This window comes from Chamaea fasciata, unplaced genomic scaffold, assembly GCF_029207755.1.
Source record: "Chamaea fasciata isolate MVZ Bird 193981 ecotype frontalis unplaced genomic scaffold, bChaFas1.0.hap1 SCAF_5, whole genome shotgun sequence".
Taxonomy (NCBI): Eukaryota; Metazoa; Chordata; class Aves; order Passeriformes; family Sylviidae; genus Chamaea; species Chamaea fasciata.
Window position 1 is genome coordinate 35,427,389 of NW_027094090.1, and position 16,850 is coordinate 35,444,238.

Below are 16,850 nucleotides of genomic sequence, written 5' to 3' on the forward strand. Positions count from 1 at the left end.
ATCTCCGGGGTCAGATAATCCCGTTGCAAGCTGTCCCTTTCCACCCCCGGAGGGCCCTGAATTAGGTCAGACGGGATTAAATTTGCATTTTATTTATTTATCTATTTTTTTTTTCGTGCTGGTTACACGCACAGTCAGCCTCGGAGGAGGCGGGGAGGGAGGCGGGGAGCGGCGGGAGCTTTAGCCGATGGCAGTGGCTGATGCCCGGCGGCGGATGCCAGCGGCAGCCGGGCGATGGCGAGGAGCCGGGCGGCTTACGAGTACACGGAGGCGGAGGACAAGAGCATGCGGCTGGGTTTCCTCCTCATCGCCGCCGGCTTGCTTTCCCTCTTGGGTTTGGGTTGTTGCTGGCTTCGCCCGGCGCTGCAGGAGCGGGGCGGCGGCGGCTCCGCCAACTGCACGGTGCTGGCGGTGCGGCAGCTGGGGGAGCGCTTCTCCTGCACCTTCTCCTGCGGGGCCGCCTGCCGCGGCACCGCCCGCTACCCCTGCCTCCAGGTCCTGGTCCGCACCTCCCGCTCCTCCGCGCCCGCCCTGCTCCATGAGGACGAGCGGCAGCTGCGCACCAACCCCAAGGTGAGCCCCGCGGATTCCCTCCTCTCCCAAAATGCGGGGCGGTGGTCGCGCCGCCACGGTCCGTGCCCTTTCACCGCTCCTGGCGCCCGCCCTCTGCTCGGTGCGGAGTTTTCTCTTTTGGGAGGTGAGGGCGTGGTAAGAGAAGTGGGAGAGCATCCGTCCGAAACGCCGCTCTGCTTGTTGCTCAGCAAAAAGTAGTGTATCTCTGCAGTACGTATCTATAAACGTACTATATCTGTACACCTATATTTATATGTTGTGTATATATGTGTATATATATATAGTGTATATATATATACACATATATAGTATCTCAGGGAAAGTTTAGGCTCGATACTAGGAAAAGGTTCTTCACCCCGAGGGTGATTGGCACGGGAGCAGGCTCCCCAGGGAAGTGGTCACAGCACCAAAGCTCTCAGAGTCCAAGAAGGGCTCGTTCTCGAACGCATGGTGTGGCTCTTGGGGCTGTCCTGTGCAGGGCCAGGAGTTGGTCTTGATGATTCCAGTGGGTGCCTTCCAGTTCGGGGTATTTTGTGATTCTATATAGCATAGTTTAACACACTGAGTATAACGTATAGTACACTATATAGTGTACTGTACTATATACTATACTTAGTATGATACATGCACACACACAGATTCACACAGACACATTCTCACACACTCTCACACTTCTTCGCGGCCAGCCCCATTCTCAGTCCGTCCCGCCCGCGTCCGGAGCGCAGGGAGGCGCCGCTGCCGCTCCCCGCCGGAGCCCCGGGACGCCGGGGAGGAACCGAGGGGGAACTCCTGCTGCCGGCGGGGACGTCTGTCTGCCCGAGCAATGCCCGGGGCCGCTGCACTGCGCGTCCCGGAGCGTGAGGGGACGCTTCCCAGTGCCGTGTCCCAAAGCGCGTGGAGAAATGGTAATGGAGCCGCTGCTGGCGGGGAGCTGGGTAAGGGGCTGCACCAAAACAGAAGTTTCCTCCGCGCTGTTTTGATTCTTGAACTCCTCCATCACCCACCTGAAAAAGGACCAAATGAAGAATTCGTGAAAGTTGCATCTTCCAGCAAACTGGGGAAGTCTGAAGGCAATGTGTGATTCGTGCTTTTTCTTTCTTTAAAGGTGGTTTCCTGCCTTCTCCTTTTCCTTTTTATGCTGCGTAAAGAAAGCCTTGACAGTACGCATCTGAGTGGAGGAGATCTTATTAAGTAGTTCGAAGAAGAAAAAAAAGTGTTGGAATCCTCCTGCTCCTAACAGAACTTGAAATTGGGAGTGTACTGGAGAAGGAAATTTCGGCTCTTTGACCGGGATGTGGATGTAACTTAGTGCCGAGGGCCATGCTAAACACGATGCAGGGGTCTGTTTGTAGGGGATGGGAAGCATGGGTGGCTGTCCAGCTGGGATGTGCAGCCTCACATCTCAGTCATATTTGTGCTCCATCCCTTGGAAGGCAGGCTAAGTTTCACACTCAGGGTTTGTGGGTTGCATTTTTCCCCTTGGCAGCTTGAAAAGGTGGTCGGGGTAAAAATCAGCAGAGTAGGTAGCAGGATGGTAAATCTGACAGGATTTGGATTAAATTGTTGGCACCGCTCAGAAGTGATGAGTGATTGGAGCTGCAGTGCTGGATGGAGCCTGATTGCAAAGCAGATGAAATGTTGGCCTGTGAGGGAGCTCTGCAAATCTTTTCCTGGGAGTGCTGCTGCCAGGCTCCCTGTGGAGAAGGTTGTGTTGGCAGAGGTGTGCTGGGAGTGCCCTAGCAGCCCAAGCAGCAAAGCTTCTCTAAACATCTCTCCATTTTCAGGTGGGCGGGGGGGAGTTGGTAAAATGCAGGAGAAAAGTCACCCTTTTGTTCTGGGGTGAAGATGACATGGCTCTGCAGAGGGTGCAGCGTGGCTCTCCCCGAGCACGGCCCTGTGGCTGCTCTGTTGTGGCCATTTCCAGCGAGGATGGGAGCTGGGAGAGAGAAGGTGGGAGATGGGAGGTGAGTGCGGACTGCCACTAGATTGCCTGGGCTCAGCAACTCTGGCAGCATCCGCAGGTTCAGGAGCAGCTTTCAAATTGGACCGTGACCGCAATACCTTTCTGAGTAGTCCAAGTGCTTTCATCTGGTTTTGCTTCTTGACCTTATTTTTTTCTGTGTTTCTGGAAGTGTGGTGGGAAGAGAAGGATTGCACCCGCCCAGGGGCTGAATCGCAATTGCAGGGAGGCACTCTGAGCTTCAAAAGTAATGCCTGTAAATGTCAGTCAGAAAACTATTTTCATTTAACAATTAATTTTATGTTAACTCTTAATATGAAAAAATAGGGCTGTTGCCAGTGCGTGGTGCTTTCCTGCTTTCACAAATATAATCTCTTCTTTACCTTCCACCTTGCATCTCTAGGTGTGGGCTGTTTACCCTGGGTTGTTGATTGCTGAGGATTAAATCTGATTTACCAGATGTGACCAAGAAGAAAGGGTGCATTTTTTTGATGTAGTTGTATTCTTTGGTAGTAATTGAATTCATCTCAGTGGAAAACTGTGTAGAAAAAAAATGTGCTCTAATTATTTCCCCTGCTTTAAGAAGCTTTTGTAAAACAAATACAAAATGAGAAGAAAAGTTGGTTAGGTCCCATCAGGAAAACGTACCTTTGTAAGGGTCTGAAGTCTGTATCTGTTGCTTTGGTTTTCCTGTTTTTTCCCTAGTTCAATGTCTGCAGAATCAAACAGTTGTACTCTCCTTTAATTTTTGATTTAAAATCTCACTGTCTTTATAAGCTTTCAGGATTTTATGTGAAATACATTAGCTAGAGCTGCAGAGTAGGGATCTGCTGGCTTTAATGCTCAGGATCCCATATGCATTTATGGACAAACACTTAGAGAGCTGTTTAACCCTTCCTGCTCCCATCATATTTTTGCACTATGCTTCCTTGTGTTCATGCACTTAGACATACATATGATATGTTAATCAGTTCCAACTATCTAGAAGGGAAAAGAAAGACCAATTTTGTTTTGAACAGTTTTAAAACTTTACTTCCTGCTTAGCTCCTTCTCTTTGTAGGGTAGCAATATTTTCCTGTAAATCAATAATGTGGAAAAGGCATAGTTCAGGCTCCTTACAACACACAACAATACTAAATCAGTTGGCAGCTTCACTCCCCCCAAAAATTCCCAGTGCATTTGATTAAAAATCCACCACTTTCTGTAGTAGAGTGAGCTGACATTTAAACATATCACAGATATGTATCTGTCTGTTCTAGTGAGGAAAGACCTTTTTCTAGATGCAGGAAATTTTTCTTCTCTTGCTTTCTAAGATAATCACATCATTGTACAGCCCAGGATTCATTTTAGCTCTTAAAAGATTATATAGCTGGGTCAGAGTTAATCCAGGAACGTGTATATAAAGCACCGGACACGATTACATTTGTGTTCAGTCTGAGTGATCTGTGGATTTTTTTTTTTTTTGACTGCTGTCTCAGAGGAAGAAATTCATTGGAGTGACAGTAGCCTTTCTTCAACTGCCTTGATAGCAATAATAATCTCTGAGATAAGGCTTAAGAGGGATTAATTCCAAAGTCAATTTGTTGCTATCACTCTCCGGCCACTGGGGACGTCGCGGGGACCCGGCCATAGCTCTGCCTGGGGAAGACGACAGGGGAGGATGTCAGCTACTAAAAAGGTCTCCCTTCTGGACTTTTCCACATTTTCCTTTCTACATCTGCAGTTAAGTGTAGGGTTGGAAGAAGTTGCCCCCTGTTTTGCCAAAGAAACTTTTAGGGGAGTGTCTGGTAAGACAGATGTTAGCAGCTGTGCAGCAGGACCTGGTTCTCCCCATCCTTGTCCCCAGGCAAAGGAGCAAACCAGCTGCTGTCCCTTGTCTGCACTGCATCTGCCTGTGCTCCTGTCACACTTCTCTGTATAATGGCTCCACCTGACAAGATGATGTGCAATCCTCTCTTTGGTGCACTTTTAAATAGAATTTGGCTTAATTTTTGGACTCTCTTATATATGGCCAATGGCAGAGGAGGTTTCATAACAAAATACAACTTCACAGTTTTGTGAGAGACTGGTGAAGCATTCAGAGTGTGTTTGGGCTGGTACCTGCGACAGGCAAACTATGCAGATGCTGCCAAGCAATTCCTCTGGATGCAGGCCCAGGAGCCCTGGATAAACTCCATCACCCACTTGTCTCACCTGGGGCACCACTCCCTGCCTCGAGCCTCTGTGAGGGATCATGGGTCTGATCACTCCTGTCGGGTTGTGCTGATGACGATCATCTTCACTGACAGATGCAGGTGGAAACCAGACACAGTGCTCAGCTCCAATTCCCTCAGGACACTCAGGGGAGGGGAGAGTTTTTTGTACTGATGGAGTGAGTCTGCCTGCTCATGTCCTGCCTCAGTGGGATGATTGTGGCAGTGCTTCCTCCCTTTCAAGCCATGAAGGTAACCCAGTAGTGAATGACACATACAATTAGGAGAAGCTCACATCTTGTTTGGTGTGGTGGGTTGACCCCACACCTGGCTGGACTTCAGGTCCCCACCCAAGCTACTGTATCACTCCTCAGGTGGACAAGGGAGAGAAAATATAATGAAAGGCTTATGGGTTGAGATAAGGACAGGGAGAGATCACTCACCCTTTGTTGTCATGGGAAAAATGGACTTAGGAAAATTAATCTGCTTTTTTGCCAATTAAATCAGAGAAGGATACTGCATAAATAAAATCAAACCTAAAAATTCTTTTCCCTTATCCATCTGTTCTTCCTAAGCTGAACTTCACTTCTGATTTTCTTTACCTCCTTCTTCCCACCAGCACAGAGGGACAGGGAATGTGGGCTATGGTTAGTTCATCACTCTCCTTCCTCTTCCCACTCTTTCCTTGCTCCAGTGTGGGGTATCTCCATTGGAGAAGGTAATGGAACCAGTCCTCCGTTACCTTCTCCATTGTGGTCCTTCCCACAGGCCGTAGTTCTTTACAAAGTGCCCAGCATGGGTCCCCCACAGGGTCACATGTAATACCAGAAAACCTGCTCCAGCGTGGGCTCTTCTCTCCATAAGATCACAGGTCCATCCCATGTGGGCTTCCCTCAAAGTCACAACCTCCTTTGGGCATCCCTTTGCTCTGGTGTGGGGTCCACCATGGGCTGCAGGTGGATGTCTACTCCAGCAGGTGTTGTGGGGCTTTGCCACACCAAACAAATGATACGTGCTCTGTCCCATGGTTCACCAGGAGCCAGGGGGATGGTCCTCCACATGGCACTTGGAAACTGAGTTTGAAGTCTTGCTCCTGAATTACTTTGGTTTGTCTTTTGTTGGGCTAAATTGCTTCTACTTTGGGCTAGGATGTCTCTTCACATTTGAAACTTTCTTGGACTTGTCTTATAGTCTACGAAGTCTGTCTTTTTTTATTATAAACGTGACTGAATTAGGCAAGAATTGGTCTTTGAAAAGCATGAAATGCAACTTGGAACTTATACCATAATCAAGATTTCGTGTGTCTGTTCTTTGTGATATGGAAGAATATCTGCCCTCATGAAGTGTTCAGAAGGACCGGGAGTCTTCCCATGCATCTGCAGGGACACAGAAGTGGGAGCATCCAGCAGCAAACACAGATGCAAATCCTACAAAACCTTGGTGTAAAGATGTATTAGCTGTTCACTGACATTTTTACTGATATCCTATCTTGCTTCCAGTTGGCATTTGTTTATGTTTTGACATCAGTATTTCATGCCATGTCTTGTAAGGGAGGACTACAGAATTAATGTCTCAGAAACTGCCTATTGCCAAAGTGGAAATTATTTTACATTCATCCATCAACTCACCGCAGCAAAATTTCTGAGGATATGATCTTATCTTCCTGCTGAATCTGCTTTGGAGTGTGATAGAGCTGGTCAAGCAAAGTGCCCTAGAAGTGTGTTAAGAGAGATCCAGCCCCTGCGTGGATCGGAAAGGAACAGAAAGCATCCCCGGGTTGGTGGGGACTGTGCTGGCATCCTGGGGAGGCAAACAAGCTCCAGTGTTTGTGCAGCAGCTGATATGTTCACACTGGAATTGTGCCTTGGTTTTTTTCTGTGGCTCAAGTCCTTTGTCACGTTGAGTTGATGTTTCAGGTGGCCCCTGGGATTCATATTTGGATGGGGACTGCTTCTCTCATCAAGACTGTTAATCTTCAACAGGTGGAAGCAGTGAGGCCACATCTATTTTTGGCAGGACCCCAGGTGTCTTCTTTGTGTTTTCCACATGAAGATAAAGAAGATGAGGTAGAAATGTACCCAGCATGCTCTTTCTGTCAGTTGGGATTATTTGTGCAGAGAATGGTGTGAAGTTTGAGTTATGGAAAGCATTCACTGTTGTGCCCAACTTCCAGGTGTCCCTCCTGTACATAATGGCAATATTCCCATAAGCTGTCTTGCTTTGGCTTGGGAAAATACAGGAGTGTTGTCTGGAGAAACTGTCTGTGGGCCCCTTTACATCTTCCAAACCAAGAAAAATCCCTGTCCTGAAAAACTCAATTTTTAATATCTTCATATTGAGCTAAGAGCACAGGGACTGATTGGAAAGAATGTGAAGCACTCTGTGATGAAATGTCCTGGGAGACTGTTAAAGTCTGATACTTGTCTGTTCAGATGGACATCTGTTGGGAAAAGAGACCTCTCTGGTTGTTTCTAAGCCTGAAACTCAGGATGGGGCTAACGAACACTTCACCAGGTTGTGAATTTTGTGAAGGATTCAAGTAATATTTTGTGGAGGTGGAAGGTCTCTGAAGGATCCAGAAAAAGTTTAACCAGGACTGGTGGGACAGTTGCACTTTCATAGCAGAGGACAGCAGTAGACTCAGCCAGGGGGAAGAAACATTTCAGAGGAGAGAGGAAATACGTGTACCAGAGCCAGTAACACAGCAATCGGAGTTTTGAGATAGCTGGGTGAGTTTAGGAAAAATAATGTCTATTGGTGCTTAGCTGTTTCGTCTAGTTCTGCATTTTGTGTGCTGGCTAAATAGTGGCTGGTTTGGGAGCTCTTTCTAGAGCCCCTAAAAGCTGGGGGCTACCTACAAGCTGGGGGCTTGGGAAGAGCAGGGTGATGATTACAGTCAGAAGTAGGCAGTGAGTGCACAGCTCGTGGGATATGGCATCATTTCCAAAGCAGGAGATGCTCCATAAAGGAAAACATCAGAGTGGAGGATGTTGGACGTGCTGGACTCCAGGCCAAGAAGGGAGGAGGGGACCAGCTGGCATGGTGCAGCACGTTGGTTACTGTCAGGGGGTCAGAGCAGAGCCAGCAGTGCTCTCAGGTGTCTTTGTGCCAAATTCGCTGACTGCCCAGCTGCTCCATGGATGTGTTTATGCGCCGGGAGTGTGGAGGAAAAGGGGGGTGTTTGATGCTTCCAAAGTGGACAACCAAAGCAAAAATTTTGCTGACCAAGGGATATTATCTAAGATGGCAATTGCAGTATGTCATAAATCCTGCATTCTGGTTTCTGAAGTAGAGTGGTGTTGCCGCTCATTTCTGTCCTTCATCAGCGGCAGTGGGACAGTCCTTGTTTAGGATCCTGTGAAAAGGGAACTAAAGGGAGCTCTGTGCCATGGTAACACCAGGCAGGAGTCCATGGGAAAATGGGGATCCTTGCATGTGGTAAAGGTAGGTTTCAGTTTGGAAGCCGCATGGAAGACCTTGCAGATTCTTTTATTCTGAAGCATGCAAGACACTGGCAGCAATTGCAGGTACTGGCAAAAGTGGACAGATTTTACATGTTCAGGGGAATAAAATCCCAAGATTTCTCCCTTGACCTTGAAATGGCAAATCTTCAAGCTGTTGTATAGTGAACATGGACTTGCAGGTCTGTACATCTTAGGTATAGTGTGCAGCTGGGGGTAAGGTAGGCCCCTGTGAAACCTCAGCAGAAGGAGAGGAAGCACTCACTTGGCACAGTGAGTCAGGGTGATCTTTATTCTTCTGTTAGAGAGGGTATCGCTGTCCTTGCTGTTACTGCCTTCAGGATACAGTGGAGAAATTAATGTTGTAATCATATGTGGGGCCCTCTTTAGGGGCTTCCCACACCCTTTGCCTCCTGCTTCCTCATCGCTCCTAAGTATGAGGCTTTTTTGCTACCTTCCCAGTCACGCATTTTTTTTTGTTTGCAGCTCCCAATTTTAAAGGAATTAAAACTCATTTTGTGTACCTGGGGCCTTGATGTCTATATGTCCTGCAGGGTGAAAAGCCTCTGTGTTATGGGAGGATCAGTTAAGCTGTGTTACTCAGTGTGGTTCAATGTCTCCTGTCACGATCTCCTCTATGGCTGCCTGGTAAAAATGAGAGGGATTGTGCTTGTACACTGAACTCTGATTGTGCTGACACTTGATTCAGTGCGCTATTTGTTTTCTGTTGTTTAACTGCCTGTGGCTAGGACTTCAGGGTGGTGTGTCAAAGACTTGGAAACCTGTGGTATGTGTGTGTGACCTGAAGGGGAGCCTCTGAAAGCCCAGTCCCAAGGGCACCAAGCTGGGGGAGGAATTTCTCTTGATCTCTGGGCTTTGAGCAGATGTCTGAGCGTGAGATCTGCAGACAGCTCAGCTGCATGCTCAACTCTCCTTGACTTCTGTACAGCAGAAGCAGATGCTGAACCTTTCTTCTGAAGCAGGGCTGTGAGCCTTATTTCTTCTTTCCTAGTGCTGTAACAGTGGAAGAATACCTTCTTTTATCAGTGAACAGCAGCCAGATATCCCATCATCTGGAAAAACTTGCTGCACTCTTTGGGTTATTTATTAGCAGGATATTAACAAACCTTACATGCCTCACTGAAAATCAGAAGTTATTCAAATCCAATCCATGCGACTGGCTAGGAATGCATCAAAACAAAATTATCATTTTCACATTCATCATGCCAAACCCCAAGATGTTACTACATGGTTTGGTATAAGAGTGGAATGAACATGGCAAAGCCTTTATTTTCTTTCTGAATGCTACTATATTCTTTTCCAGTACCCGTACAGAATAATTAGCAATTGAAGTTCAGCTAATGCTTCTTTTCAGTTTCTTGGGAACTTTTGTTTATTATTCTCTGTCCATTTCAGTCACCCTGGCATCATGATGAAAATGCAGAGAAGTGATACCCTGCGTTCTTGAGCACAGCAGTAACTCTGTTTTTCAATGTGTCTTGGCAGTGTTCATACATCCCTCCCTGTGCAAGAGATGATCAGGAGAACTCTGAGAACGTCACGTACAAGCAGAAATACTGGAAAGAGAAAGTGGGTTCTCAACCATTTACATGCTATTTTAACCAGCACTTGAGGTGAGTAATTGCCATTTGCCTAGGCAGGAGTGCTTGTGCATCTGCTTAACAGCTGTCCATTGGTTCTGTTTGAAAAAATATATAAATGCATGCATATGTATATACACACACAGAGACCCCCCTCCAGGGCAATGTGGTTTTATCACACAGAGCTCAGTGCAGAAATTTGCAAGACAGCTCTGTTGATGAAAAGCTATACAGAAGGGAAAGGAGTATTTTTACCACTTGAAATAAAAATATAAAACTCTGAGAAAAGTTTTCCTTAAAACATGCGATTTTTATAGCAAAAAGCATCTTGGCTTTTAACACTCAGATGGCAGATTTCCGGTGTCGATATTAACATCCCTTTCCTCTATAGAAAAGAAACCCTACCGTGTTCAAGGAAGAAAAGGGGAGATCAGTAAATATTACAAACGAACTTATAATTGCGTAAAATTGTGTAATTGTGTTCATAGAAGATTAATGAATCAGATATGTGTAATAAACAGCAATAGAACTAAAAGAAGTAAAGTTGTAGTCAGAGAGTAAAAAGTTGTAATCTAAAGCATCTCCCCTTCTCTTTCAATTCTTACTTTTACTGCCAGTGTTGATGTGACTTCCATGTGTATGAGAGTGATGTGTGGTTTCCTTCCTTCAGTAAACAGAAAGGGGAGGGAGTCCTTTTTCCTGTCTTTTTCTGATGGTGATACGCCAGGAAACAAAAGGTAACGTGGCTGCAGGAGGAGGTTAGTCCTATGCCACAAACACTTGGAAGTTAAATGGATGAGGGAATAGCTCATGACTTGCAGGTGCAATTCAGGGCTCAGTGTGGGAGTGTTGGCACCAGATATGTAAGTTCAGAAAGACAAACAGGAGGAAAATGGATGGCAGACAGAGAAATACCTGACTCTCCTGTGGGTGTCCTGATGAGTTCCTTGGGGGCTTCAGGTTTGTCCTAGGCTGGCTACAGTGGTTGTCTCACTGGAGAGGCTGTAGACCTAGTCAGCATGCTCCAGATGATTTTGTTGTCCTTAGTTAACTCTTTGCAGAGGGTCACCACCAAAACCTTTTTTTCTGTTTAGAGGGGAAAGAAATGTTGCTTACAGCATGCAGAGGTTAAAACTTACGGCACTCTGTGTGATGACATCAGACCTGTCATTGTGGACTTTCTTGGGAGTCCTCTGCTCCACAAGATGCCAATGCTTGGATCTGGTAACCAGGAGCCGAGTTATGATTTTGGTTTTTCTGGGCAGGCAGGTGTTGCCAGTTCCTTGTACTCCTTTGAACTGGGACTTGCAGCACTCACTGCTCAAGTGAGCAGGAGAGTCAGAAACATGGGATTGTCTGCAGGAGAAGTCGCAGCTAGGATACATCTAAACTGGTGTGGAAAGGATGATGTGAAAGTGAACTTTTTTAGTCAGTGGAGAGAAACAGAAGCCTTGTATCTTACCCCAAAGTAAATGCCTGCTACAGGTCAGATGCCCAGAGATGCTTATTTGTCTCCTGTAAAGGAGTTTAGGGTGGTAGGTGTCCAGAGCTATGTGAGCTGATTCTCACATTACATTTTGGTGAAGCAAAGACAAAGCTTTTCTGAGGCTGCATGCTGCCTAGTGTCTGATATTTATGTAAGCTGGCACTGAGGAATTGTGCAGCACAGAAAAAGGGTTTTTTTCCCTAAAAATGCTGAATCCTATACTGCTAAAAGCTCTTGCCAGCACAATGGTTGTCTTGAAACACCACGTTTTGCTGATCATACAACAATTCATACACAGCATAAGAGAGGCTTGCTGCCAGAGATACTAGAAGATAGTCTAAACCGAAATGTGCACACCATCTATTTTCTTCTGGAGATAGCAATGAGCTTTGGGAGATAAGTTCTGCTGACTAGGAATGTGCTTGCTTGGGTATACTTTTAGAGCAATGATGACTAAGCAGCCTGCAAAGCAGTAAAAAGAAACCATAACAAACTGAGGGAGAAATCTGTTCCTTTCAAAATAGAAGTGTGCATATTTTCTGACAGTATTTCTTCCACTGTGTGGATAAGCTAACTGTTCTCTGTCAGTCTGTATAAAACATAGTAAATGGTTCCTTAGAGAATGTTGTATTCATAATTTTAATACTCCCTCTTTTGAAACAGCAGAATAAAATTCTAGGTAAATATACAGGCAATGAATGAACATCACCTCTCTTCACTGAATTTACTTCATCTTCATTGTCAGAACTGTTGCTGCATGCAGAGTGTACTGTTGGGTAACATCTCCCTTTCAGTTTTGTGGTTACTTTGAAAAGATGAAAAAAAGGGATGCCATTCTTACAGTTCAAAGTCATACAAAAGGGATGAGAAGCAGACTTGGTAATTTCAACCATTCTTAGTTACTGTAAATCAAACTGCCCAGCAAAATCAGCTGCCTGGCATTTATGTTAGGGAACCAAAGTGCAGCTTATCTTGGAGCTCAGTGCTTTACTGAGGAGTGAGGTTTTGCTTTGCCACTGTAGGCACTTAACTTTAGAGTCCCACTCTTCTCTGACAAGGTTTGGGACAAGGGGTTCAAGCTGCATGGGGAAGTTGCTGGTTTGGATCTCTGGTAAAGGTGCCTGTCTGTTGACATGGTGATACCCCAGTCTGAAGAAAGCCCAGCTCTGCAGAAACCAACCTTCAGTGTTTCAGACTCTAAAATAAAGCACAAATTCAGATGAAGTTCTCAGGCTGTTGCCAAAGTTTTGAGAAGGCACTGAGCTCTAGGGCTTTGGTGTTCTGGATCTCACACTGAGTGTCCCAGGGGTCTGCAGTCAGGACCTCATGCAAACAAGGCCCGCAGCTGCATGCCCTGAACTGGGAGGCCTGCAGGAACAGGCAGGATGGGGGAGATCCTGTCACTTTATTTCTTCATGTTCCAGGTCTCACTGACATCCATGACAAGAACAAAAGGGAGAAACTAAGATTGCCATGAGCTCAGACCTCACTGTCTCAATCCATGCAGAGACAGGCAGAGCAACCTGTGTCAAGTCATTTCTTACCGGTGGCTGATTTATGTGGTGTTATTGCCTGTTAACTCTGGGTTTGTCCCATACGCAAGAACGCTCTGTGTTTCCTTTGCTGTGGCACAGCAGATGAGCCAGACACGCTTTAGCGTCGTCTGTGTTTGTTGCAGGATGCTGTACACAAATTCATCAGAGATTTGAAGAGTAAGCCCTGTCAAGTGATTACTGACAACCTGTATGTTGTTGGTGTGCCTTGCAGGGTTCCCACTTATCTCAGAATAATTATGTGTGTAAGCCAAGGGTGCTCAGGTAGCAGGGCTGCTCATCCATAAAATGTTGGAATATAAATCTTGATTTGCTCTGCTACTTTCTAAATTTCACAGTTTTCTAAATTAATTCCCTTCACCTGTGGAGCAGTGCTTGGGCCCGAGGGGGAAAGAACTTTTACTGACAGTAAGACACTGTGCTGCCTCTGCATGCAGCCATCCAGCTGAGGCTCTCTGCATCTTTCAACTATAAGGGAAAAATGACTGCTTGTCAGAGTGAAGGGAAGTGAATATCTGTGGGGGAAAAAAATCAGTGTATTGCAAGCATCTTTAAATCCAGATTGTTTGAATACAAAAATATTTGTATTGTAATATTCCCTATCCTGCACCTCCACCTCTGTCAGCTATTGTTGTGCGACACGGTTCGCAGTGTGATTCATAAGTGATGACTGAAATGTTTATGCGCCTATAACCTTTTGGTCCTACGTGACTTTTTGGTAATCTCTGCATTGCAATTCTCCCCATGATGTTCAGTAATTGCTCTGAAGGCTCTGAAGGAGGCTAGTTTTATCTGGTGTCTTTTTGAGCTACCTGGCAGAACATAACTGGCACACCTAGGGATGTGTTGTATAATGCAACAACTAATCCAGTTAGCCCTGCTCAAAGCTCCACAAGGGTCTAACCCTGAGCTCAAAGTCCTGCTAAAAATAAGTCCTGGTCTCACCTTTTAGCAAAGAAAACAAAATTCCTTCCTCCTTGTCTGTTTAGTGATAGGGAAAGCTGTGTTTTCAGGGTTAAGGCAAAGGCTTCTTCAGGGTTTTTTTTTCCAGTTTGTTGTTTCACCCTGGGACTGATGGTGCTGCGCAGTGGCCATCGCTGTTTGCAGCAAGAGCCAGGTCTGAATGCCTGAGCAAGACTTGCAGTCATAGGGGGTTTTTCCCCTTTTGTCCCACTAGATCTCTTTCTTGCCTCTGCTGCTGTTTTGTGCACTGATAACTGGTATGAGGATTTTGGGTGCATCCCCTCCAGAGGCTTTGCATTTATTGGAAACATGAATGGCAGCATTGCTAGAAAGAAGAGACTGCCAGTATCCAAGCTTAGGGGGAATGTGCACAACCCCTTTGCCAACATCTTTGAACTGAAGTACTATATAAAGTCACAGAGCAAAGATAGGTTTATTAAAGACTCTGTACTTACAGGAGCAAGGCAACAAATTTAATTATATCTACTGATTTTCACAGGGAATAGAAATGTGTTTCTAGGTATGAAGTACCTCCTTTGGTTTCAACATCACTGTCTCAGCTCCAGGGGAGTGATGTTATTAGGCTTTCCAGCAAAGACAGGTCTTTACCATGAGAAGTCTTCCTCTGAGGACAGAGCACCTTTTTTTTTTGTTTTGTTTCCAAGTAAAACAACAAGCCTTCAGACTGTGGGAGCAGGCAGATCATCTTTCAAAAAGTAGCATGAAATGTCAAAACTGCTGGCTTTGCCAAGCAAATCCTAAGCAGTTACATTACTGTGTTTCAAGTGCCACAGAATCACAGAATACTCTGAATTAGAAGGCACCCACAAGGATTATTGAATCCAGCTAACGACCCTGCACAGCACCATCCCCAAGACTCACGTGCGCCTGAGACCACTGTCCAAATGTTTCTTGAACTCAGACAGTGCTGTGACCACTTCCCTGGGTAGCCTGTCCCAGCGCTCAACCTCCCTGTTGATGCAGAACCTTTCTTCTACAATCCAACCAGACCCTCCCCTGACCAAGCCTCATGCCATTTCCTTGGGTTCTGTCGCTGGCCACCAGAGAGAAGAGATCAGTGCCTGCCCCATCTCTTCTCCTTGTGAGGAAGTAGCTGTAATGAGGTCTCCCCTCAGTCTTCTCCACACTGAACAAACTGAGTGACCTCAGCAGCTACTCATGTGGCTTCCCCTCAAGGCCCTTCACCATCTTCATGTCCCTCCTTTGGATGCTTTCCAACAGCTTAACATCTTTCTTATATTGTGGCACCCAAAACTGCACACAGGAATCAAGTGTGCAGGCACTCATGCTGTACGTAAAAATAACAGTAATACCTATCTAACCCCAAACCTCAGCTCAAGACTTATTTAAAGGCTTCGTCTTTGACTCTTTTCCAGGAGGGAAACTCTTTTAAATTACTAAGTCAGAGTCACATCTATGAGTGTTTGACATCCATTGCTGCTACCTTTGGTGTTTATGTTTTTCTAAACATTTGAGATTCATAGATGCTGCTGGTAGAGACAAGGAGATTCAGACCTTTGTGGGAGTCTCACCAAATTGTCCCTGTAGGAGCCTACTCAAGTCCACCGAGGCACTGCTGTCTGCAGCTCCAAATCACAGCTTTTCACAGCCACAGCTGGGAAGGAGCTGAGCTGGGAGCCTTGGCCACTCTGGGCCAGGCTGTAGTCCTCATGGGGATAGATTTCATTCAGGCTTCTCCCTGCCAGTGCAGCTGGGCTAGCCTGGGCCACCAGCAGTGCAGTGCTGAGGACAGGGACCAGCTCCCTGCCCAGACCCAAACCACAGCCAGGGTTTCTTCATCAGGAGCCTTCATGTAGCCCCATGGACACATCAGTGGTCAAAGCTAAAAGCAAGGCTTTAATTACTGTTTAAATGCATTTCACAGGGCCTGAAAACATTTGAGATAGATATCTATAAATGCTGCCAGGTATTATGTTTTTGCCAGAGTGGCTTTGCAATCTATTGTCAGTGTGATACTGAATCTCTCATGCCTGTTTGTGATGACCACATTCCACTTTTCTGTCTTTCTTTTTGTTCTACTTTAATCCAAATGAACTTGTTAGCCTGTAAACACTGCAAGTGGAAAGTTCTCACAGTCTGCCATGGGTGCTGGTAATAAAAAGGCAAATGCAAGCAATGAATGAAATGGTCCACTTAATCATTTTCTAACACTTTGGCAAATAAAGCACCTTTACCCTAACCATGTTAGATGACTTCCACTTACGATGAATGGACAATATTATGCTGATCTATATTTTCTCCATCTTCTGTTCCTCCTCTTTACAGGCCAGATGATGTGATGCTGAAGCGTACCCATGATGAGACTGTTCTCTTGCACTGCTTCCTCTGGCCTGTGGTGACTTTCCTGGTTGGAGTCCTCATCGTGGTCCTGACCATCTGTGCCAAGAGCTTGGCTGTCAGGGCAGAAGCAATAAAAAAGAAGAAGCATTTGTGAGTGGCAAGGCTGCTCATGGAAAAGAAAAACCTGCAAGAAGGTTTCAGGCGAGGCAACCTGAAACACCTGCAGGTCTGCAGGAGCACCCGGCTGTGTCTCCTTCCAGGGTCTGATTTGTGGTGGAGTTGCTCTTGTCTCAGGATTGTTCTTGGGAGATTGCCCCATGAAATGCCAGCTAATTGCTTCTTCTGCAATGGCACTAAATAAGTATATTCTACCAATAAAAAGAGAAAATCTACACTGCACCAAATATGCTGTGTGCTGTTAGTGCTGAAGAGCAACCCCCCAGAAACTGAGACAGTTTATAAAACTTCCTGATGATGTTACTTTCACCTCCACTAAGTGATCTTTGCTAATGTTTAATATTAAATATTTAAAATATTTACTTTAGATAGAACATATTTCCAAAATAATAAAATTTGATTGTTTTGGGGGTTTAAACTTTGGGGGATTTTCTTTTTTTTTTTCTTTTTTTTTTTTTCTTTTTTTCTTTTTTTCTTTTTTTCTTTTTTTCTTTTTTTCTTTTTTTCTTTTTTCTTTTTTTTTTTTAGCTTTAAGACAAATGTAACATTGTGCTGATTTGTC

The 16,850-nt window shown here is 45.6% G+C and overlaps 1 protein-coding gene across 1 annotated transcript; it reads left to right on the forward strand.

Annotated features, from left to right (window-relative positions):
* The first annotated feature begins 234 nt into the window (after positions 1 to 234).
* KCNMB4 (potassium calcium-activated channel subfamily M regulatory beta subunit 4) lies at positions 235 to 16,515 on the forward strand. The gene is made up of 3 exons (XM_066184582.1): positions 235 to 573; positions 9,693 to 9,820; positions 16,097 to 16,515. Exons 1-3 carry the CDS (start codon positions 235 to 237, stop codon positions 16,263 to 16,265), a joined length of 636 nt encoding a protein of 211 aa, XP_066040679.1. The 3' UTR covers positions 16,266 to 16,515.
* Positions 16,516 to 16,850: the final 335 nt, after the last annotated feature.

Coding starts and splice junctions, on each gene's coding strand:
- KCNMB4 (XM_066184582.1), top strand. CDS start 235: ATGGCGAGGAGCCGGGCGGCTTACGAGTACACGGAGGCGGAGGACAAG. Junction 574..9,692: donor AGCTGCGCACCAACCCCAAG/GTGAGCCCCGCG, acceptor GTGTCTTGGCAG/TGTTCATACATCCCTCCCTG. Junction 9,821..16,096: donor TATTTTAACCAGCACTTGAG/GTGAGTAATTGC, acceptor TCCTCTTTACAG/GCCAGATGATGTGATGCTGA.